The sequence below is a fragment of the Cottoperca gobio genome, chromosome 8 (assembly GCF_900634415.1).
Source record: "Cottoperca gobio chromosome 8, fCotGob3.1, whole genome shotgun sequence".
In the NCBI taxonomy this organism is placed as follows: Eukaryota; Metazoa; Chordata; class Actinopteri; order Perciformes; family Bovichtidae; genus Cottoperca; species Cottoperca gobio.
Window position 1 is genome coordinate 22,702,677 of NC_041362.1, and position 23,803 is coordinate 22,726,479.

Genomic DNA, 23,803 nt, shown 5'->3' on the forward strand with positions numbered 1-23,803 from the left:
TGTTTCTTATTTCAGATCATTTTATGAAATTGTCACTTTGGGTAAGACACTTAGTACAGTTAGTGGAAACTAGAATAAATAAGTTGTGAAATCCAGTCAGCAGTTAGTCCTTTAATATAAAACAGTAACAGAAAGATATGAGGCCACACCAAAGATGCAATCTTGTTGAAGTACAGGACATTTCAGTATTTTTAAAAGTTGTCTGTTTAAATCAAATGAGTAGTCTATGACGGATGTCTGCCCAGACTGACTACCAAACACAGTTTACACAGCAGGAGCTAACTGTCCTCTGGATGCAGGAGACGCATCGACATGAACCATGCAGGATGAAGTCACAGATAACACTGCTCCAGTGCGATATCTGCCAATACTTCATTCTTTGCCTTTCATTAATGAATAAGGGCACGAGGAGTTATCAGGATGGAAAAAGGAACACTGTTTTTGTTTTTGTTTTGCTCACCAGTTCATACCCCGTGGCAGAGAACAAGTGGCGTGTGTGATAGAGACAGATGGCAGCGAGTTATTATGACACAGAGGAAGACTGAACAGACCAGCTCTCTGGATTGTCCTTTCGAAGCTAACACGTCCTCCTATACATGCAATCCATGGAGTGAATCTGGGGGAAGGGGGGTAGAAAAGTGTTGGGGAGGAGTATTAACAAGGTTTACAGCAGCATGTGTGTGTTGTGGACTCGGTCATGCAGCTCCTCCAACACCACCTGCTGTCAAAGTAACACAGAATTCCAGCTGACTTTTTATTTGGCAGAGCACATTTCATAGAGTCTTCTGTACTCTTATTATGGGGAATGAAGAGTCCTCGGGTCGTGGCTGAGTGAGACACACCTCACTGCTGAACCCTCCGTAAAGACTTGAATATTTCAAAAACAAGACACTAATTTTATGTGTGCGAACAAGCTTTGGCATTAAAACATTGGCTTTGTTGTGTTCAATCTGTCACTGTAAATGGAGGATTTGAATTTATTGAAGAGATCGTTATTTTTAAGGAGGTGTGTTGGATAGCGTCCAGCGTTCCGGCTATGATGTAGTCCATCATGGGTTCAGCTGCTCATTCAGCCTCTTCAGCCGGCCCAGGTCCTCCCAAAATCCTCTCTGGCTCTGTGCTGCCCTCACATGAGATGAGGCTTAAACATCTGGGACTGATGCTGCAGGTCGATCACAGTTGGGCAGAAAAAGACTTTCAGTACCTACTTTAAAAATCATTCTTTTTTATCATCATCATCATCATCATCATCATCATCATCATGTAACTTAGAAACAAAGAAAAACTGAAAAACCCGCAGGAACAAACAAAAAGAAAAGTAGATACTTCAGGAATAATCTATCAAGTAAGATTTACTTTTACTTCAGCCTCTTCTTTAACTCTTCACCGCAATTTAACACTAAATGAAAAATGATCCTGACAATAAAACATTTTTTTTCACCTTGCAAAACTTTTTTGTGTTGACCGGCTTTCTCTGATGAAACATTTAAGGAACATAGAACGATTATCCTGGAAAAACATTTGTTCCTTTGTCACAAGAAAAAACTAATCTATGGTTTTAGTATGACCAATATCATTATCCCTGGCATGATGAAAACAATGTTGATGAAATTAGCTGAGGATAAATTATTTTTTAAATGACAACTAAAAAGAATTGTAACAGAATTTTTTTTTTCTCACATTTTGGAAGTTAAATCTCAGCTCCTTTTTAAAATGTATAATAAACTGTATAGCCAAATTACACACAAACCCATTAAAATCACCATTTCTGAACCCACAACCATTACAGCATGAAATCATGCATTCTATTACAGAACCCTGGCTTAGGTTATGTAATAATATCTGTGCTTACCCTGCTCTGAAAAGTCAAACTTTCTTCTGTGAAAAACCTCTGATTCATTTGGGAATAATAAATAAACAAGAGTGCTCTGATGCTGCAATGCTCCATAAACTTAGGACACCATTTATTCAACTAAAACTAATTTATTCAACTTCCAAAGTGGAGCATCACAGAAACAGTTCAGACTAAAACATCTCCTAATTAAATTATATTTAAATAAAAGTAGTCAAACAATTAATTATCTAATTTGGTTGCAAAAAGAATCTGTGATCTGATAAATTAATCGACTCATTATTTCAGCTCCAGTGTGGTGTGTTTATAGAGTATTCAAGTCGAGTCTTTTTCAGCCTGCAGTCTGTACCTTTGTCATCAGCAGTGGGGGGGCTGACTCCTGCCACCAGCTCTTTGGCCTCCACAGCCAGTTGGAAGGCGGAATCAGGAAATGGTGACGGGGTGTCGGGGCTGTTGGTGGCTGGAGATGATCTGCTGCTTCTGATAAACAGAACACACACAGGAAGCAGAGCTTACAGCAGAGCTGTGGGGAACTCGTACTGTGATGTGGAGCAGTAAATGTTCAGAGTCTCTTACCCGCCTTCTCCTCCAAACAGGCTGGGTGTTGTCAGCACGTTGTGGACATTCTGAGGACAGAGACAACGGAAGACTTTTGCATGGTTCTGTGACAATATTGTATTCTTAATAACACAGACGTCACGGCTGACCGTAAACCTGACCTGGAGATCAGTGTGCTGTGCATCATGGCGGCACCTTCTCTCAGCAGCTTTGTGAAAAGCTCTTACGGTAAGAGGAAACCCGTTGTAACATTTAGAATGACTCCTAGTGGCACGGTAAGATCCTTTGTGAACATGGCCCCTGGTCTATATTTTTCTAAATGGTCTTTCACGTACAATGCCTGTGCTTCTTTCAGAAGCAAGAAAAGGCCAAACTATCCACATGTATGGCTCATATACATGGACTGATCCCACCACTTTGTTCTTTTCATAATTAAGACAAGAAAACTTTCTTCAAATGAAAACAATGGATTTTCAGAGAAGAGGTCCGGGAGATATCTTTCTGGTTTATCAAACGTTGCAGAGAGCTGCAGTGAGTCTCTCAGCCACTGGGGGACAGACTGGCTCCATAACAGTTGAGGACTGGCAGCACACGAGATGTTTGGAATGTGAAGGTATTTTGGATTTGCTTTGAATCCAGTGTATGAGATGTCATGCTTTATACCAAAAACCTTTAAATGCTGAATCCAAGACACTCCTTCATAGATCACAGCTGATCTCTTTCTACTGATCCGTTCCTTCTTAGAACTAAAATAACTGGTTGGTTACAAAAATCTTCTTAGAGATCTGAAATGCTTTCAAATAAATAAATAAATATTTTTGGGAATAATTTAACAAATAAAATGAAGCATAGGACAATAGTAAAGTATTCTAAAGCGATATTTAAAGAATGAGCACATTTAAAGGGTCAGTGTGTAGTATTTAAGGGGATCTAAATGAAATATAATATTCATAAATATGTTTTCATTATTGTATAATCACCTGAAACTAAGAATCGTTGTGTTTTTGTCACCTCAGAATGAGCTCTTCATATCTACATAGGGAGCGAGTCCTCTTAGTCATGTTGCACCACCATGTTTCTACAGGAGCTCAGAGCGGACAAACCCAACTCTGCCTCTAGAGAGGGCCTTTCCACGCTTTATGTTAGCTGAAGGGACTGTGGTAACTCAGCCGCTAGGCCTGCATTTTGTTGCTTCTAAAGTTGTGTTATGGTGAGGATGGCCTCTGAAAGATACCACTGCTGTCAACAAGTCCCATTAAAAGACGTAAACCAAATGTGTTTGAGAGTCTATCACTTCCGTACTCTGTCTGTGCTTCTCATCTCCAGGCTGCTCTCCTGGCTGCGCTGCCATCGGGAAGATGAGACAAATATGTGGTCGCTTTCTAGTTTCAGACACTTTGGATTCAGTTCAATAAACAAACTAACGTAGCGTTACACGGACTACAGCCCCGGGTCACATCAGTGCAGTAAACACAGATGAAGATGATCAGACAGCAGAGGTTTCAGTAGGTTGCTCGTATTTTGGTGTTCTTGCCCTGATGACTGACTGACAGACATCACACAGGACTAAATACAATATAAAGAATACATTAGAATACAATAAATATGCCAAACTATTAGAACTAAAATATGAACATTGCAGATTGTATGGACCCAGTTTAGAGGTGAAATACTGACCCATATTTCTTTGGAGCAGGTGGCTCAGAACTACACATTGAACCTTTAAAAACAACTACTGTGATAGTGAGTCTCTATATTCAACATAGAAAACTAATTCAACTAAAATGAGAGGAGTGAGTGAACAGAGAAAAACATTTGAATGTGAAGGTGTCCAGTTTAAGTTGTACCTGTGCAAAGCCCAGCAGTTTCTTGTTGGAGACCTCCAGGTGTTTCCTGCTCAGCTCCGACTTCCTCAGCTGACAGTCAACAGTCGTCAGCCTCCTGTTGAGCTCCAGCACCTCCTCCTGACCAAGTGAACAATAGTTATGTAACAGCAGAATAACTGTCAACAGTTCATTATACTCTGTTAATGATTTAGAAGAGTACCTCAAGCTGACAAAAGAAATAAAATAAAATATATGTATCTATAAATGTCAACTTTTCATTAGGTATGAAAACTGATTAATGAAAACTGACTATATGTAGCCTTATATTGTGTAATATATGAACCCTCAGTTATGTAAATACAGTATCCAACATTCTTTCAGTTAATTTGTACAGTAGAATAGTATGGCGGCGTAATATGGCCAGTGTAGGTTAACAGAATAAACTCTGAGATCAAAGTGTTTAATTTACGAGAACATACTCAGATATTCTCTAATTAAAGTGATACATTTAGGTTCACAAATTTAAGAGAAAAAACCTCGGAAGAATTGTGGATTTATTCATCAAAGAAACTACATGGTTTCATCCATTACTGGTGTGTGAGAATCATCAGCTGGTTCATGGAGATAAGCAATTGGTGGAGCTAATTCAGTCAGGTGCTACTAAACCATTGCAGAAGAAGAGGACACAATGTCATGACATTAAAGTCAAAGCTCAAATGATGGAGATGTGGCATTTCTGTTTCTCACTGGGAAGGTAAATGGCTCCTCATTGTTTCACACAGACCGGATGTTTTCAGCTCTTTAGTGGAAGCTTGAGTGACGTTTGAAAGCTTCAATTTGTAGTTCTGAGCCACCTGCTCTAAGCAGTATTTCACCTCTACTACTGGGTCCATATAATCTAAATTCATCAATCATCAATAGTATGTAACCTGTTTATATTGTATAGTGTATATCTTTATTGTATTCTAAGTTTCACAGTATTGTAGTGTATTCTTTATATTGTATTCTACAACTATATATATATATATATATCTTCTAGTGATGATATATTTACTGTGTATTTGTTACTCCTGTGTAAGCCTATCTGTCTGTTGAACAACTCGTGTTTTTACTTCGTCCAAGTAATAACAGATGTTGCTTATTGTCGTCTACATGAATGTAGATATACTTTAAATCTGGTCTAAATCAAAGGCTTGACTGCAAAGACAAGCTAGGAGGAAACAAAGAGAATGAATGAAGTAGGGAAGAAAGGAAGGAAAGAGAGAAGGTGTAGGAAGAAGGTTCTAGTTGATCAGCCCATGCATATAAACTCATCTCACCATGTGACCCAGCAGCTGTTTGCACATTAGTTTTGGTCCTCGGAGGAGAACTGTGAGGAGGTTCTGTTTTTCTCTCATCATGTTTGTCACTGGACACTGCTTTGCCTCACAGTTGATTCCTACGAGGCCGTATGCCAGAGGATTTACTACCCGAGATGAAAAGCCACAGGTAGTGAGGCAGTGAGCATGAGAGCCAGAGGAGATAAATATATAGCCTCCATTTCATTATAACTGGTGGTGAAAACAGAGGCAGAGCTTGATGCGTTTCATAGAGAAAAGCTGATGCAGGGCCTCTAGCTCAACAATAGTTGCATCTGCAGGGAGAGGGTTCATGTCTGCATGTGATGCATGTGCTCAAAGTGACGCCATCCAACAGAAGCAAGACTCAGATATACTTGAAATAGGTCTGTGTTATGAATTGTGCACTGATTTAAACGGTAAAGGGGGATTAAAATTTGAAAACGTTTTCAGGTTCATTAATTTAAAACTGTTATATTTTTATATAATGATATAAAATCTTATATTATATATTATATATATATATATATATATATATATATATATATATAATCTTAAATATATATATTATTATATATTTATATATCTTATATAATTATATATATAGATTATATACTGTATATATAGTTCATAGATTATAAAAATCGTATAAAAATCTTATATTACTTTGAATTCCGTAATAAGAATCCGTGTTTTATTTAGCCTATTTATGCACAAAGAGTGAAAGACTTTACTACACACGTCTCTCACGTGTGTTTGCATCCAATTGATTTGATGTCACTTGCATTGCTTAACTCTGTGTTGAAATGCAAATCTTTTTACTACACGGCTACATGAGGGGGTCCCCAGTACATTCTCTATCCTGTGAGGGGTCCTCTGCTGAACCTCTGCATTAAGAGGTTATGACACACAGCAGCTACAAACTAACTAGACATCGTTGCTGCAGTGGCGACAGAGATACCATGTGGGGACAACAAGCTGTAATCTTGTGTTTTCTCTTACATGTTTCTGATGCTGGTAGAAATTGTTGAGAGAAGACAGACAACATGAAGGAAGTTAAAGAATATAATATGCTGCTTTTCAGTAACACACATCTAACAAAGAAAAACTTCCTGCTCACGACAAAGGACAAACAGGATTATTTGCTGGATTATAATAGTTTCCAACTCAGGAAGAAAACATTTCTTATGGAATGTAACCCTAACCCTAATAAGTGTAGAAGTAAACAAATAATGTCAATAGTTCAATGCCTTAGCCTCACCTTAGTGGATTCCAGTCCCCGTGCTTGCCTCTTGCTGGCCAGCTGGTTCTTCAGGTCTCTAATCTCGGCCTCCAGCAGCTGGATGACCTCCTCGTAGTCCTGCTCCGCGCTGCTGGTCTGCCGCTGCCCCGCTTGCCGCTGCCCCGCCTGCCGCTGCCCGGCCTGCCGCTGCCCGGCCTGCCGCTGCCCGGCCTGCTGCTGCCCGGCCTGCTGCTGCCCGGCCTCGGCCTCTGCTGCCTGGAGCTGACTCTTCAGACGGGTGTTCTCCTCCACAGTCAAACCTGCTTTCTGGGGAGGACAACAGAATGTTCTCTGGTGAATATATTCAGTAACCCTTTCTATGACATCCATGTTTTTAATGTGTTATAAACACATGTGTAATGCGTTATAATCTGCCTATAGCACTTTATAATTATAGTTAAAAGCACTCATACATATTCATAATGTTTTATAACAATAATCATTACACATAATAAGGCATTTAATAATGCCACACACAATGTCAATTATGATAATACATCAAAACTGCTTTTGATGTGAAACGTCACCTCTCTGTGGGGGAAGGAGCCGGAACTAGTGCGGGAGGTGGAGCGCTACCAGTTGGATCTGGTGGGGCTTACCTCTACGGACAGTCTTGGCTCTGGAACTGTACTCCTGGATAGGGGTTGGACTCTATTCTTCTCTGGAGTTGCCCAAGGTGTGAGGCGTTGGGCGGGTGTGGGGATACTCACAAGTCCCCGGCTGAGCGCCGCTACGTTGGAGTTCACCCCGGTGGATGAGAGGGTCGACTCCCTACGCCTTCAGGTTATGGGGGGGAAAACTCTGACTGTTGTTTGTGCCTATGCCCCAAACCGCAGTTTGGAGTATTTGGCCTTCTTGGAGACCCTGAGTGGAGCCTTGCAGGGGGCTCCAGTAGGGGACTCCGTAGTCCTGCTGGGAGACTTCAACGCACACGTGGAAAACGATGGAGACACCTGGAGAGGCGTGCTTGGGAGGAACGGCCTCCCTGATCTGCCGTGTCAGAGGCAAAGCAGCGGGTGTGGGAGAAGTTCGGAGAAGCTATGGAGAAGGACTTTCAGTCGGCACCAAGCTGCTTCTGGAAAACCGTCCGGCACCTCAGGAGGGGAAAGCGGGGAACCATCCAAGCTGTGTACAGCAAGGGTGGGAAGGCATATGACCGGGTTTCCCGGGTGATACTGTGGGAGGTGCTGCGGGAGTATGGGGTGAGGGGGTCACTTCTGAGGGCCATCCAATCCCTGTATGCCCAAAGCGAGAGTTGTGTCCGGCTACTCGGCAGTAAATCGGACTCGTTCCCAGTAAATGTTGGCCTCCGCCAGGGCTGCACTTTATCACCAATCCTGTTTGTGATATTCATGGCCAGGATATCGAGGCGTAGTCGTGGAGGAGAGGGGTTGCAGTTTGGTGGCCTGAGGATCTCATCGGTGCTCTTTGCAGATGATGTGGTCCTTATGGCATCATCGGTCTGTGACCTTCAGCAGTCACTGGATCGGTTCGCAGCCGAGTGTGCAGCGGTTGGGATGAGGATCAGCACCTCGAAATCTGAGGCCATGGCTCTCAGCAGGAAACCGGTGGATTGCCTACTCCGGGTAGGGAATGAGCCCTTAACCCAAGTGAAGGAGTTCAAGTACCTCAGGATCTTGCGAGTGAGGGGACAATGGAGCGAGAGATCGGCCGGAGAATCGGAGCAGCGGACCATTGTGACGAAAAGAGAGCTGAGCCAGAAGGCAAAGCTCTCGATCTAACGGGCGATCTTCGTTCCTACCCTCACCTATGGTCATGAAGGCTGGGTCATGGAGAGGGAGATGAGATGATTGGTGTTCCTTACTGGAGCTGCTGCCCCCGCGACCCAACCCCGGATAAGCGGTAGACGATGGATGGATGGATCAAAACTGCTGGTCACTCACTGACTCTTTTTGCAAGCCCATATCTATAATACATTATAAATATACTTAGAAGTTCAAATTAGAATACTATTTCTGTTACGACGTGTGTTCACTTAACTTAAAGAAAACGATGCCCACTTATTATGATGCATTATAAAATGATTACAATGTATTATAACTATGGGAATTATAATGCTATGATCCTTGCAAAAACAAAAATCAGTGAGTGACGAGCAGTTATGAAGTTTTATGATACTTGACCTTACAATTTATTATAAGATGTTTAATAATGAGCTATAAAGCATTATGAATATTTATAAGAGTTTATAACTATAGTTTATAATTATACAGTGCTATAAACAGATTATAACGTATTATAAGTTTGTCTATATTGCATTATAGAGATCATCATAGACAGTGTTACCATATATTCATGTATATATATATTCATGTGTTAGATGCAATATATTTCAGACTCTATAGCTGACTTTTTCATTTCACATTAACTGGTTTCAACATCTGAACTGATGTAAAACTCTCTGCACACACAGTCTGCACACACACAGTCTGCACACACAGTCTCACCTCTGACGTCTTCTGCAGCTCCTCCTCCAGAGTTTTCTTGCTGTGCTCCATGTCCTTTAGCATCACCTGCCAAGAGAGGCAGCACATGAAGCCCAGGAGGTTTTTACTGCTGTAATCATCAGGGCTCAGTGAAACCAGACTACATCAGAGAAAACAATCCCTTCTGCCTTCATTCTCAGTAGCTTTTTATTTATATTTTTCAAAATGATATATGTAAATAATGTAATCTGTAATTACATACTACATATTAGTTTTAGTTATTGTTGGCATCCTACTTTACCAACTGTCAGTGATGGATATTTAAATATTGCAGGGAGTGATGTAATATACTAGGACTGAAATCTGAAGGCTTACAATGTTATTTTTTCAAACATACAGCTCATTTTAAAGCTGTTTGTGCATAAGTATTAAATAAACTCTGCATCCGACTGGCTCAGTAGTGTAACTGCAAAGTTCCTCCACAATGTTCAACACGGCTCCAGTCTTCTCAGTAACAGGCTACGATGAACCAAATAAATCTTGTGGCTGTTTGTAGCTTTATCCAACCACCAGTGGTGGAAAGTAACTAAGTACAAATACTCAAGTACTGTACTTAAGTACGATTCTGAGATACTTGTACTTTACTTGAGTATTTCCTTTTAATGCAACTCTTTCCTTCTGCTCTTTCATTACAATTTGCAGACAAATGTTGTACTTTTTACATTTATTTTATACCTTTAGTTACTAGTTACTCTGAAGATGTAGATTATTAATACAACATAAAAGTATATTTTGATGTTAATACTTTTACTTATTCTTACAGATTCTTACACTGTGGTATTACTTCTTGCACTTAAGTAAAAGATCTGAATACTTCCTCCCCCACCAACACTTTGCGTGAGAGTGTGTGTTCACCTTGAGCTGCTTCATCTGGGTGTGCAGCTGCTTCACCTCTGTCTGAAACTGCTCCATCTCCTCACTGCTGTAGCTGCATTCTGATTCATATGTCTACACACACAGTGTAAAAGACAATTATGTTTATGCATTTACTTTATTTGTTTATATATCCTTATTCGTCAGGATTGTTAGAGGAACACACACACACACACACACACACACACACACACACACACACACACACACACACACACACACACACACACACACACACACACACACACACACACACACACACACACACACACACACACACACACACACACAGCTTACGGGGGAGTGGAAGGCGGACGTGTCCATCAAACTAGCTGCTTCGTGATAGGAAAACATGAAGGGTCCCGCCCCTAAACCCAGCTCCTCCAGCTCTTCCTGGAAAATGTTCCGGGTGGCCTCCACGAAGTCTGAGAGTCAACAGACAAGCACAAACACAACATCCTATTGATAAAGGAATGAACAAGTGTTTCATACAGACATACTGTGCATTAATAATAGAATAAATGTTCATTATGATGTTTATCATTTATGTCATACATTTGAAATATATATCTTAATTTTTTTAAGCAAAGTGTGTTTAATTATGACGTCATCTGAGATCATTTAGAACGTTTTACATTTAATCTGCTTGGAACCCCAAATGATCTGTTGTTATCACTATTATTATTATTATTATTATTATTATCATGCTCCAGAACTGCACCTACCTGCCGCTTACACATGGTGAACGCTGTCAATTGATTTGTAATGTTCTGTTCTGGTCGTTGGTCGTTCATCTTCATAACTGCAACCCTAAACAAGTTTCTTATACCTACACATTTTTATAATAATGAGCTATTAATTAAACTTAATATTTTAACATATATTTGAAGAGTTTGTTTTGACCCCTTCATTAGTAGATATATTCAATATTAGATTAGTAATAAACAAATATCAGGTAAGGAGCATTGATTCCTGCTCCAAACAGACACAGAGCTGCTTCACGGTTACACAATGTGACACCACACCCAAGTGACACAACCACTCAGTGACATGCAGCCCTCACACGGAGTCTGGGATTTGACAGGATTTCAACACAGATATTTCACCTGGCTGTTGACACAACTGGAAGTGTGTGTGTGTGTGTGTGTGTGTGTGTGTGTGTGTGTGTGTGTGTGTGTGTGTGTGTGTGTGTGTGTTTCTCTGTGTGGGCTTCACCTCCATAGGCCACAGTGCCTTGTGGGTCTGTGGTCAGACTCTGTCTCAACTTCTTCCTCTTCTCTTCTGTGACATCCAACCCGAGGAAGGACAAAGCCTGAGGCAGAGATAGAAATAGTTTTACCATGGTGCCATTGCAACATCACTTCAGAAGGAAAACTACATTCACTTTATGTTATTGTAAAAATGACAAATCTTTTTTTAAAGTGTATAAATACAAATGCAATTTGTTTCATAAAAATATTTACACATGTTGCGTTAGGTTGTTGATATACAGTACATGACTGTATATGACTTTGCTTTGTGCTCGGTTCAACTTTGGTGAACGTTCAGGTGAATATTGCCTCGGCAGGCGATGGTCACTCGCCTGCAATTCCGCATATGGGAAAGTGGCCTTAGACAAAATATTAGAAAAACTTCTTAGTAGCCTATAACACAATACTAATCAACAGAAGCGCAAACTGCAGACTCCAAATCGACCATACAGTTGAATTAACATCTCCCGTTAACAGTTTCAACATTAGAACCTTCATGAAGGATTTATTGCAGGAGTTGTATCGACTGTATTCGGTTTAGTGTACTTATTTTAGTGTAAAAGGTTCTGTTCTGAATGTATCCTATTAACCAACATATTATGTATATCTGAAGCCTGATCTTGTCTGTAAAGGACTTCTGAAACATGTCATAAGCAGAGATCCGGTTTGTAAGCAATTGTCATTAAGTAGGCCTATGTGTTTTTGAGCTGTTAAAGAGGGTTTGGATAATACCAGCAAACTTGGGTGATGCTAACTTCCTGGTTGCCCTAGAAAAAGACGTCATCCCTGCAGCACTCTATTGTAAAGTACTGTTAGTTTCTCCATCTGTTCTTTCATTGGTTTTCTGTCTTTATGCCATTTTCTCTCATATTACAGTACATCTCAAAGCTAAATATAGCAACAATTCATCTCACTCTCTTTTGCAAAGAAGTCAACACATCAAGAGAGAATTGTGCCTGCATTCAACATTTAACATTTGTCTCTCTGTCTCTCTAATCCCATTAATGAATTAGTAGATTAGGATCAACCTACGGCTGAGCTAAATTAAAAGCAAAGCTGAATAACGGTAACAAAACCGTACAGAGGGCAGCAACAGCAAGCCAGAGAGCGAGGCAGAGGAAAATAGAGACCATCAGCAGAGACATAGGAAGCTGGAGGGCAGGGGTGAGAGGGGGAGCAGGGAGAAAATGTGCTGAGAGGTAAAAATAATGTACAGATGAAGAGCGCAAGTGTGATAAAGCAAGCAGACAAAGACTCAGAAATATATATATATATATATATATATATATATATATATATATATATATATATATATATATATATATATATATAGATAGATAGATAGATAGACAGACAGACAGACAGACAGAGAGAGAGAGAGAGAGAGAGAGAGATAGAGAGATAGATAGATAGATAGATAGATAGATAGAGAGAGAGAGAGAGAGACACACACAGTCCAGAAAAGCCTATGTTTCTATTTTCACAGGCAAACTTTGGCAGTGAGTCGTACGTTAGCCAGTTCACAGGAAGCAGGAGGAAACTTTTGTTTAGAGAATATTGTTTTTACACAATATTTTCTAGTTATGACTGATAATGACCAGCAAAGAGAAGAAAAATAATTGACCAAAGAATAAAACAAAGCTAAGAGGGACAGAGATGGAGCACAGATACGAAAACAGGTGATCGTTATACCATCGTTATATTACAGTTTTTAATCTTACATAGCCACAAATAGACAAATTAGCTCATCGCTATGCAGCCTAGAAACAGCTGTGTTAAAAAAGATTTTTTTAATTAAATACAGTACAAGTTGTGTCTTTATCTTAGTCGCGCTAGCCAGATCAAGATCTTTACGACGTGAGGTGGTGCTCATGTAAACAGTACCGCTTTGTCCACATGGGCTGCCAAAATCTACACACAATAAAAGTTCCTTGTAGTTGCATTAAGTCCTGGCCAGGCTGTCATGAACTGTTGGTATGGATATTCTTGGTGGAAACACAGCTCGATATTTACCTCCGCCAAGGAGTTTACATATGTTTTTGGTTCGATTTGTCTGTTTGTCAACTGGATTACACAAGAATACTGGGTGGAATGTCATGACCCTTGGATGTAGCATGTAGTATAGGAGCAGGGGCCATTTAATTTTGGAGCAGATCCAAATCACAGGGCATATACACAAATTACTTTTCACTTTGCCGGATAGGGCATGGCCTTGGCGGAGGTCTACACTCTCAGAGTGTATTTCTAGTTTTAATATGTTCGACTGTTTATTTAAGATTTAAATTGAATATTAAACCATTTTAGAATTGTATATGATGGCTTATATAATCTTCCACATAAATAAGTGAGGACTAACATATCAGCTCATGTTAAAACTTGTGATTGTGAAAATGTATGTTCTGTGTTGCTATGAGACTAGAGATATGATAAACAGTTTGTAAGCAGCCATAATAAAGCTCATGATGTCACAGGTTCAACAGAGGTTTATTATCAGTTCACCACTGAGCTCCATCAGCAGCTGACGTGTTCTTTTACCTCATCGCTATGCAGCCGATATAATACTTATGTCTTTCTGTCATAAGTGTTATATTTCCAGACTTCGTATGTGTCTTATTTTTTATATATCATATATGCTCTGTTGTAGCCACTTAACAGTATTATAATCATTTTATATGATGTCACTATGACACTATAGTGACAGATCACCAGCTTAGTAGTGTTGACAGGAGCAAAAAGTGTTCATCCTTCTATCAATTCTTATATCACAATCTTTGTTCAAATCAAATTGACAGATAATGAAACCTGCCCTCAGCATAGCTGCAGCATAACTTCATCCATTGAAGTTTTAATATAACATAATAGTGAATACTGGCAACCGAAACGAAAGAACGAGATCACGGGTACAAACGGCCGAAATGGGTTTTCTCAGACGGGTGGCTGGCGTCTCCCTTAAAGATAGGGTGAGAAGCTCAGCCATCCGTGAGAGACCCGAAGTAGAGCCGCTGCTCCTTTACGTTGAAAGGAGCCAGTTGAGGTGGTTCGGGCATCTAGTAAGGATGCCACCTGGGCGCCTCCCTAGGGAGGTGTTCCAGGCACGTCCAGCTGGGAGGAGACCCCGGGGAAGACCCAGGACTCGGTGGAGAGATTATATCTCCTCACTGGCCTGGGAACGCCTCAGGATCCCCCAGTCGGAGCTGGAGGATGTGGCCCGGAGAAGGGAAGATAGGGGTTCCTTACTGGAGCTGCTGCCCCCACAACCCGATCCCGGATAAGCGGTAGACGATGGATGGATGGATGGATGGATGGATGGATGGACTGGCAACCAGATTTTTTCATTTGGCAAGTCTCCAAAACCCCTTATCAGTCAAACTCAAATAACTGTGAGTGCATGAACACATGGTGGGCATCACTGGTGCACAGATCATGTTAAGAGAATCACGGGGAGACAGAGAAGGGTAGAGAGAAAGGTGGATGAGTTTACCGAGGCGAATACACCTAAAGCAAGGAGTACACACTCCACAGCTTGAATCACACACCAAGAGAAATATATTTAGCAGCATGCCTCTAAAATAACTTGACTCTGACTCACCAAGTCTAACTTGTCTGATTTGAGGCGTATGTGGGGGTCCAGTGTTATCTTAGGTTTGGCGCCCACTGGTGACCTCTGGCTGGTTGAACCTGGAGAAAAAAGAAAAGAAAGAGAAAAGGAGTGTGGAAAAAAGAGGAGGAAGAAGAAGAAGACAAGATGAAATATCTGATTGATTTTGTATAAGACAAAGGGCAAAAGCACTGACAAAACATTCGGATGTAGAAAATACAGAATCCGCATCACATAAGGATGAGGAGAGAGTATGTGAGGCCACAGAACACTTCGTAAACAACAGGAGGAGAAATATCATTGGATAATCTGTATTATCAGAGTGGATGGACAGATAGTCCTATGTGGATTTGGTGGAAGTAGGGGGTTGTGGTGATAGGGAAGGTGTGTTTGGGCGGGGGGATGAGAAGCAGATGATTAAAAAGAGAGAAGTGAAGGAAAGGTGGATGATTATATAGATGAGAGTGAGGGAAAACAGTGAGAGGGGGAGGGCAGACAGCCAATGCCTAATGTTAATGTGATGAGTTTATCTGTCCCAGATGTGTGTGTCGGAACCTTTCCTCTGAGTGTCTGTGTCCGCACACCCCCTGTTGCTAGGGGTATGAACTCATTTCACTGACTAACCTCCTCCTTGTCCCCAAAGGATTTGCACCACCCCCCACCCGTGACTGGTGGTCTGGATTGACAGGTTTGCTGTCATGACAACAGCTGTGCTTTAAACCCTGATACCACTCCACATCATACAAATAATTTGTTGTCACTCTAATATAACAAATACATAAATTAGCCAGATTTCCATTTTTATGGAAGAGTTTTATGAACAGGCATAAGTTGAAGGAATGAATCGGAGCATTTTGAGAACATTCAAAATGTCTTCAGCAGTTGTGCCAGACGCAAGAAATAAATCAAAAGGAGGATTTTCTTTTGCATTCTGAGAATAAAGTCGAAATGTGTAGAATGACATTTCAAGATTCAAGTTGAGCTTTTGAGAACAAATCAAACTATATTTTTAACTTTATTTTCGACATTTTGACATCATTCTCAATATAAATAAATATAAAATATTAATCTTCCCCCTCTCATTTTTCTGAGAGATTGAGCCACACATGTTTCACTCAGAAGAGCAGATGTGTCAGACTGGAGGTGTTGTTAGCATATTTTCTTTGTTTGAGTTGATTGTTAGCCTGCTAGCTTGTAGTAGCTGACAGTGTGTTCAGCAAGTACGTCTCTACCATTGTTTTGAATATAGTGAAACCTAGCTTGCAAAATACCGATAAGTAGCTACACCTGGCTTCTCCTTTGATACCGCTCGTTTCACCGCAGCATAACACTCATGATATCGGCCCACAACACAGGATGTATGTGACGTAGGAGACCCTGGCTGTCTAACTGTTTCTGAGACTGTTGTTGGTACACTGCATTTCCAAAGTTGAAACATCATATATAAGTCCAAGTTAGTCTTGCAGTGACCTGACCGTTGATATTGTATATTTTAGTTAGACATTTCTTTCTTAAACTCCAAAACTCTTTTGTGCATATTAAGAAACTTTTTTTCATTATGATTTCATAGATTTCCAAAGGGTGGTATACACTGGCACTGTAATTATTTCAAAATATTAATTCACAAGCTGAAAATCTTATTGACCCTCAAGGTTTAAAGTTCATTCTTGACCTTGAAAACAGTTACATTTGTGCTTTTATTGTTTGCTTTACAAATAACAGACAGCTTAAAGATCAGATCTTTATCAACGAAAGCTGGATTGGTAAATGATTTAATATCAGATAATAAGATTGATTTATTTTGTCTCACTGAAACCTGGCTGAGACATGAAGAATATGTCAGTCTAAATGAATCTACTCCACCTGGTCATATTAATACTCACATACCTCGAGGTACTGGCAGAGGAGGTGGAGTTGCGGCCATATTTGACTCAAACCTCTTGATCAATCCTATGCCTAAACTAAACTATAACTCTTTTGAAAGCCTTGTTCTTACGCTCTCAAACCCAACATGGAAAACAATAAAGCCAGTTTTATTTGTTACTGTGTACCGCCCTCCTGGTCCGTATTCTGAATTTCTATCTGAATTCTCAGAATTTTTATCAAGTTTAGTCCTTAAAACAGATAAAGTAATTATTGTAGGTGACTTTAATATTCATGTGGATGTTGATAGTGACAGCCTTAATAATGCATTTATCTCAATATTAGATTCAATTGGGTTCAGTCAAAATGTACACGAACCAACTCACTGTTTAAACCACACTCTGGACCTTGTTCTGGGATATGGTGTTGAAATTGAAAGTTTATCAGTGTGTCCACATAATCCTCTTTTATCAGACCATTTTTTAATAACTTTTGAAGTCCTGTTACTGGACTACAAGCCAGTAGGAAAAATATCCTACGCTCGATGTTTATCTGAAAGTGCTGTGACTAAATTTAAGGAAGTGATTCCATCAGCACTTAATTCAATAACAGGACTCAATATCAATATAACAGAGGACTCCAATGCTAACTTTAGTCCCTCCCAAATTAATCATCTTGTTGATAGCGCTGCAGCCTCACTGCGAATAACACTCGACTCTGTCGCTCCTCTAAAGAAGAAGATCATAAAACAGAAAAAGAAAGCTCCATGGCTTAATTTACAAATCCGCAAACTAAAACAAAAGTCGAGAAATCTTGAAAGTAAATGGCGTTCCACAAAATCGGAAGAATCTCGTTTAGTCTGGTTAGATCATCTTAAAACGTATAAGAAGGCTCTCCGTAATGCCAGAGCAGCTTATTTCTCTTCCTTCATAGAAGAAAATAAGAACCCCAGGTTTCTTTTCAGCACTGTAGCCAGGCTGACAGAGAGCCACAGCTCTACAGAGCCTTCTATTCCTATATCTCTCAGTAGTGACGACTTCATGAGTTTCTTTAACCATAAAATTCTAATTATTAGAGACAAAATTAATCTCCTCCTGACCTCAATTGGTAATGACTTAACTTCAACCTCCAGAATTTTAAAAACATCTGTAACTCCTGAAATATATCTAGACTGTTTTACTCCAATCAACTTTAACCAACTAACTTCAACAATCTCATCGTCTAAACCATCAACCTGTCTTTTAGACCCGATTCCAACTAAACTGTTTAAATAAGTTTTACCCTTAATTAACACCTCGTTATTAAATATGATCAACCTGTCTCTATTATCTGGCTATGTGCCACAATCCTTTAAAGTAGCTGTAATAAAACCACTTCTTAAAAAGCCTGGTCTTGATCCAGAGGTTTTAGCCAACTATAGGCCAATATCTAACCTACCCTTTCTCGCTAAAATCCTTGAGAAAGCAGTTGCAAAAACAGTTATGTGATTTTTTACATAATAATAGTTTATTTGAGGGTTTTTCAATCTGGATTTAGAGTTCATCATAGCACAGAGACGACACTGGTGAAAGTTACCAATGACCTTCTATTGGCATCAGACAAAGGACTTGTCTCTGTTCTTGTCTTGTTAGACCTCAGTGCTGCTTTCGACACTGTTGATCATGACATTCTACTACAGAGACTGGAACATTGTGTTGGCATAAAAGGAACCGCACTAAGCTGGTTCAAGTCCTATTTATTTGAGCGATCTCAATTTGTACTTGTTAACGATAAATCCTCCATGACAGCCAAAGTCAGTCTTGGAGTTCCGCAGGGTTCTGTACTTGGACCGATTCTATTCACCTTATATATGCTTCCTTTGGGCAATATTATAAGGAACCACTGCTATAAACTTTCATTGTTATGCGGATGATACCCAATTATATCTATCAATTAAACCAGATGAAACCAATCAATTGGCTAAACTTCAAGCATGCCTTAAGGACATAAAAACTTGGATGTCTAGCAACTTTTTGATGTTAAACACAGACAAAACTGAAGTTATTATACTTGGCCCTAAACGCCTCCGAAACGCATTTTATAATGACATAGAAGCTCTGGATGGCATTAATTTGGCCTCCAGCACCACTGTAATGAATCTTGGCGTCATCTTTGATCAGGATCTGTCTTTTAACTCCCACATAAAACAAATCTCAAGGACTGCCTTCTTTCATCTACGTAACATTGTAAAAATAAGACACATCCTGTCTCAAAATGATGCAGAAAAACTAGTCCATGCATTTGTTACTTCAAGGCTGGATTACTGCAACTCATTGTTATCAGGTTGTCCCAAAAAGTCGCTTAAGACTCTTCAGTTGATCCAAAATGCAGCGGCACGTGTATTGACAAGAACAAGGAAACGGGATCATATTACTCCTGTATTAGCTGCTCTGCACTGGCTCCCGGTAAAATACAGAATATAATTCAAAATCCTTCTCCTGACTTACAAAGCCATTAATGGTCAGGCTCCAGCATATCTTAAAGATCTCATAGTACATTATAAACCAACTAGAGCATTACGCTCCCAGACTGCAGGGTTACTTGTAGTTCCTAGAGTCTCCAAGAGTACAATGGGAGCCAGAGCCTTCAGCCATCAAGCTCCTCTCCAGTGGAACCAGCTTCCAGTTTGTGTTTGGGAGGCAGACACACTCTCCACATTTAAGAGCAGGCTAAAGACTTTCTTTTTTGATAAAGCTTATAGTTAGGGCTTCTATCACAGCATATATAATCAAATGTGGGAGGAAAACGGCGCAGGTGAGCTAACAACTTATCACTGCATCATACACCAAGAAGCGTTGTGTGGCAAAGCCTTGAAAATGGAACATGTAATAACACGAGCAGTCAACTTCATAAGAGCCAAAGGTTTCACTGCCAGTTCAGAATATGGTGACTTGCCCTATCACACAGCGGTGTGATGGCTAAGCCAAGGAAAAGTACTGAAAAGATGTTTCGAGTTGTGTGACGAAATCTGTCAGGTCATGGAAAGTAAAGGGAAAGACACATCAGAGCTCCAGGATCAAAAGTTTCTGTGTGACATCATGAGCCATCTCAATGCGCTCAACCTGCAGCTTCAGGGGCGGGGCCGTGTGATCACAGACATGTACGCTGCAGTGAGGGCTTTTAAAACCAAGCTGCGCCTGTTGGAAACGCAAATGCTGCAAGAAAAGTTGAGCCATTTTCCGTGCTGCAAAACTATGAAAGAGTAGGTCTCTACCGCCGTGTTCCCAAGTGCACAGTTTGCTGAAAAACTCAGCATACTTGTTGGCGACTTCACACGGCGATTTGCCGACTTTGAAGCCCAAAAAAGCAGGTTTAAACTGCTCAGTAACCCATTTGCAGCTGACGTGGAAAGCGCACCAACCACCATACAAATGGAGCTGATTGAACTCCAATGTAGCGACTCACTCAAGGCAACGTATGACTCTGTGGGCGCTGCACAGTTTCCATGTTTCATCTGGGACACAATTCCCCAGCTGCGTACCCAAGCTGCCCAAATGCTCTCTATGTTTGGCAGCACATACCTGTGTGAACAACTGTTCTCTTTGATGAAGATAAACAAAACATCTCACAGAACTCGTCTTACTGATCCTGAGGATTTCCTCAGCTCAGAGCCTGACCCCAAACATTGATGAACTTGCATCCAAGATGAGATGCCAGGTATCTGGCTTAGATTAGTGTGCATCACAGAGCAGCAAACTGAGCTTTAATGTGTTTCCTTTTTGCACTTTTTTCTTGCTACCACAGGGCATGTTTGGTTTTTCTTTGAAGGAAATCATTTTTTGGCTGTTGTTCACCTGTGGAAAAATGTTTTCATTAGAAATTACCCTGGAAAAGCTGCAGATAGTGCTATAAGAAATGTATGCAACTGATTTTTCATTTATTTAATATTTAATGTTGTTTTTATAGGCAATAACTTAAGCTTTGTTAGTTCCAGGTTCAATATGTGCAATAAGTTAATTTCAATAAGTTTTGCAATAAACATTGAACCATTCCGGCCCGAGACTTGTATCGATTGTTTTATTTTGGCCCACTGTGTATTTGAGTTTGACACCCCTGCCCTACAGGATGATGAGTTGTGCTTTCCAAGAGGTCAGATACTGCATGAGAGATGAGAGTGAAGAGGAAGGTCAGGCTATCCGAGAGGTCAGCTGACCTAAAGAGATGAGTGTGCATAAGTTTAAGTAGATGTGTGCATGAGTGGGGTGAGGAGGCTGAAGTCGAAGCACAGATGCTTACCAGCAGCAGGAACAACTAATTCAATGCAACTTTACTTAAATTAGCATTAAATCAACAAGACAAACATTATTTATTGTCAGAGTCAATGTCACTCTTTTATCAAAAAGAAATCATCCAGCCAGTATTTGTATCTGCTCACCTCACTATAAACTGCAGACATCTGTCATGGCTAGCAACGGGCTTAACCAATAAGAGCCTGGAGGGGAGCTAAATGGTCACAGCACCTAGGACATAACCTTGACTGGGGTAATCCAGGCCAATAGGATTGGGACAGGCTGCCAGGTGGCTTTGAGCTGGGACCCACAGACGACCCTCAACATTAAAGCTGCTGGTCTGTATCATCAAGCTCTTCTTCGGTTATTAAAAACAAACTGTTTTACATTGTTTTCAGTCTTTTGGTTCTTCAGCAAAATGTTATTTTCATGTGCGCTGGTTGGACCACAGTAAAACACGTGTTACACCTGCTATTAAAACTCACATGTCATTTCATCAAGCAATACATACATTGATAATTACCACACTGGTTGTCTACCAAGGTTATAATGGTTTTATAATAGTTTTATTTTATTTATGAAAAAATATCTTTTTGACTTTTAGATTTAATTTTAGTTTTAGTTAGTTAGTGTGCTTTACTTTAGTTTCAGTTTTTGTTTTAGAAAGGTTAAGTTTTAGTGTGTTGCAGACTGTTTGTACGCTGGATATCCCTGACCTGAATCGACATGATCAGGAAGTTTCAATAGGATACTTTTTGTTACGATGATTGATTTATTGACTTTACTGTAACCGTCCGACACCACATGGTGCTCAGCCTGTTTGTGTCTACAAAACACTAGACAGCAACAACAAGATGATCACATAACAAAGCACCATTCACACATCCACAGATTCAAAGAGAACAACATATACAACTAACATAACTGAACTGTCCTATTACTCAGCATACAAATCAGGTTTCGGATTTTTAGTTATTTAACATAGTAGAGTCCAATGTTCATTGTGCATGGTGCAATAAAACACAGAATTAATGAATCACAAGAAACAGCTTAAGTTTGTGGTTATTTTTAAATTAGATTTTGTTTTGAAATATTACAGATATCTTCCTTCAATTGATCCTTATAAACATTCAGTCATTCCATTTGACTATGTATATATTATACTGTAAGGTTTTCTGAAAATAAAAATGTTCTCTTTCTGATTTATGTTCTCTTTTGTTGTTGTTGTTGTTGTTGTTATTGTTTTTTTTAATTATTATTAGCATTTACTGTCTGGGTCCTAATATTGTCGGATGAGGTATATGTCGTGTACCATCTGTCAATCATTTCGCTTCAGTTTGAAGTGATTTTCATTTGTGTTTGAAACAGCATCTGTGCAGATTCACTGAGGATAAGAGGAAGGATGAAACCATAATGATACTGAAGATGGTACTTTCATGATCCCTCACATTCCTGTGTACTCGGAGGTCCCCTACTGTGCTTTGTTTTCTATTAAATCCCATCCTCTCCTCTCCACCTAATCCCCAATCTCTGCGAGCGAGTAAATGTTCCCCATTTTTCATTCTCGGATTAGCTGGGTTTATCTAATATGCGTCTGATTTTAGGGACTTCAAATCACTGAAAGTCTCAACTCTGATTTGGCAGGTGTTTAATAGTCCTTTAAAGGTTATTTTATGCAGCTTGTTTAACTATATTATACAAGTTAACAGGAATATAGTGAGAAGGGGGGACGATGATGGTGAAGGGAATGACATGGCTGACAAATAACCACCAAAACATACAGAAGGTACTTCATTGTATATTTTCTAAGAGCAGAAGGCTGTCATATTCTACTTTTCCTGTTTCTGTCATCAAACCCCATGACACGATCAAAATCAACAAAGTGTTAAATCTGTATTAAGTCTATCTCTTAATACTTTCTGACCTTAGCGTTACTACTGAAAACATAAATCTTTAAAAACAGCCCACAACTCCCTACAGCACTGTAGTTTTTATTCTAACCTTATCAAAACAGGAGGAAATAGTTCATTTTCTGGGGACTATTTTCTGCTGTGAATTAATCCACATTTAGTGCTTTAGTGGGTATTTGTGGCAGCAGGACGGTGTATGTAAGATAGAGTGTGTGTGTTCATGGTAATCAACAGTGTGGCTCATTGATGTTACAATGCTTGTTAGTAGACACATTCATTGCTGCTTTGGGTCTGCACATGGGTTTCATTGACAGTAAGCAAACATAGAATATTGCAAGGACTTATTGCCAGGCCCTTAAAGTTACATGAAGCTATATTGTTTGATATGAGTCTGGAATGTGAAATGGTTCTTAGTGCTTCCAATGGGAGCCAACAGCCCACTCTGCTCAGCAGAAGAACAGTTTTGATTATAAAATAGGAGAACAACGGGAAGAGAAACAAAAAGAGTGTACATTGAGGTGTTTTACCTGAAATATGAATATCTGGTGGGCAGATGTCAGGAGAAGGGGAGGACACTGGGGCTGGCTCCTCTGTACAGATCTAAAAAGAAAAATGGATGCAAGATTGATGATCCACAAAAGGTGATTATATTAACCCTGCCTTAAGTTTACAAAGGTAA

General features: G+C 39.9%; 1 protein-coding gene across 3 annotated transcripts in view; it reads right to left on the bottom strand.

Annotated features, from left to right (window-relative positions):
* Positions 1-96: 96 nt before the first annotated feature.
* LOC115011992 (syntaxin-binding protein 4) overlaps positions 97-23,803 on the bottom strand; it is a 55,255-nt gene continuing 31,548 nt past the window's right edge. For 2 of the 3 annotated variants that reach the window (XM_029437344.1, XM_029437346.1), the window contains exons 11-21: positions 23,652-23,724; positions 15,075-15,163; positions 11,451-11,547; positions 10,533-10,660; positions 10,218-10,310; positions 9,324-9,389; positions 6,835-7,122; positions 4,258-4,374; positions 2,429-2,478; positions 2,202-2,332; positions 97-1,162 (exon numbers count right to left, since the gene is read on the bottom strand). In XM_029437344.1, coding sequence (XP_029293204.1) covers positions 1,143-1,162; positions 2,202-2,332; positions 2,429-2,478; positions 4,258-4,374; positions 6,835-7,122; positions 9,324-9,389; positions 10,218-10,310; positions 10,533-10,660; positions 11,451-11,547; positions 15,075-15,163; positions 23,652-23,724 — 1,152 coding nt within the window. In that variant the 3' untranslated portion in view covers positions 97-1,142. The remainder of the gene's footprint in view (positions 1,163-2,201; positions 2,333-2,428; positions 2,479-4,257; positions 4,375-6,834; positions 7,123-9,323; positions 9,390-10,217; positions 10,311-10,532; positions 10,661-11,450; positions 11,548-15,074; positions 15,164-23,651; positions 23,725-23,803) is intronic. The other variant, XM_029437345.1, reaches the window with a different exon arrangement.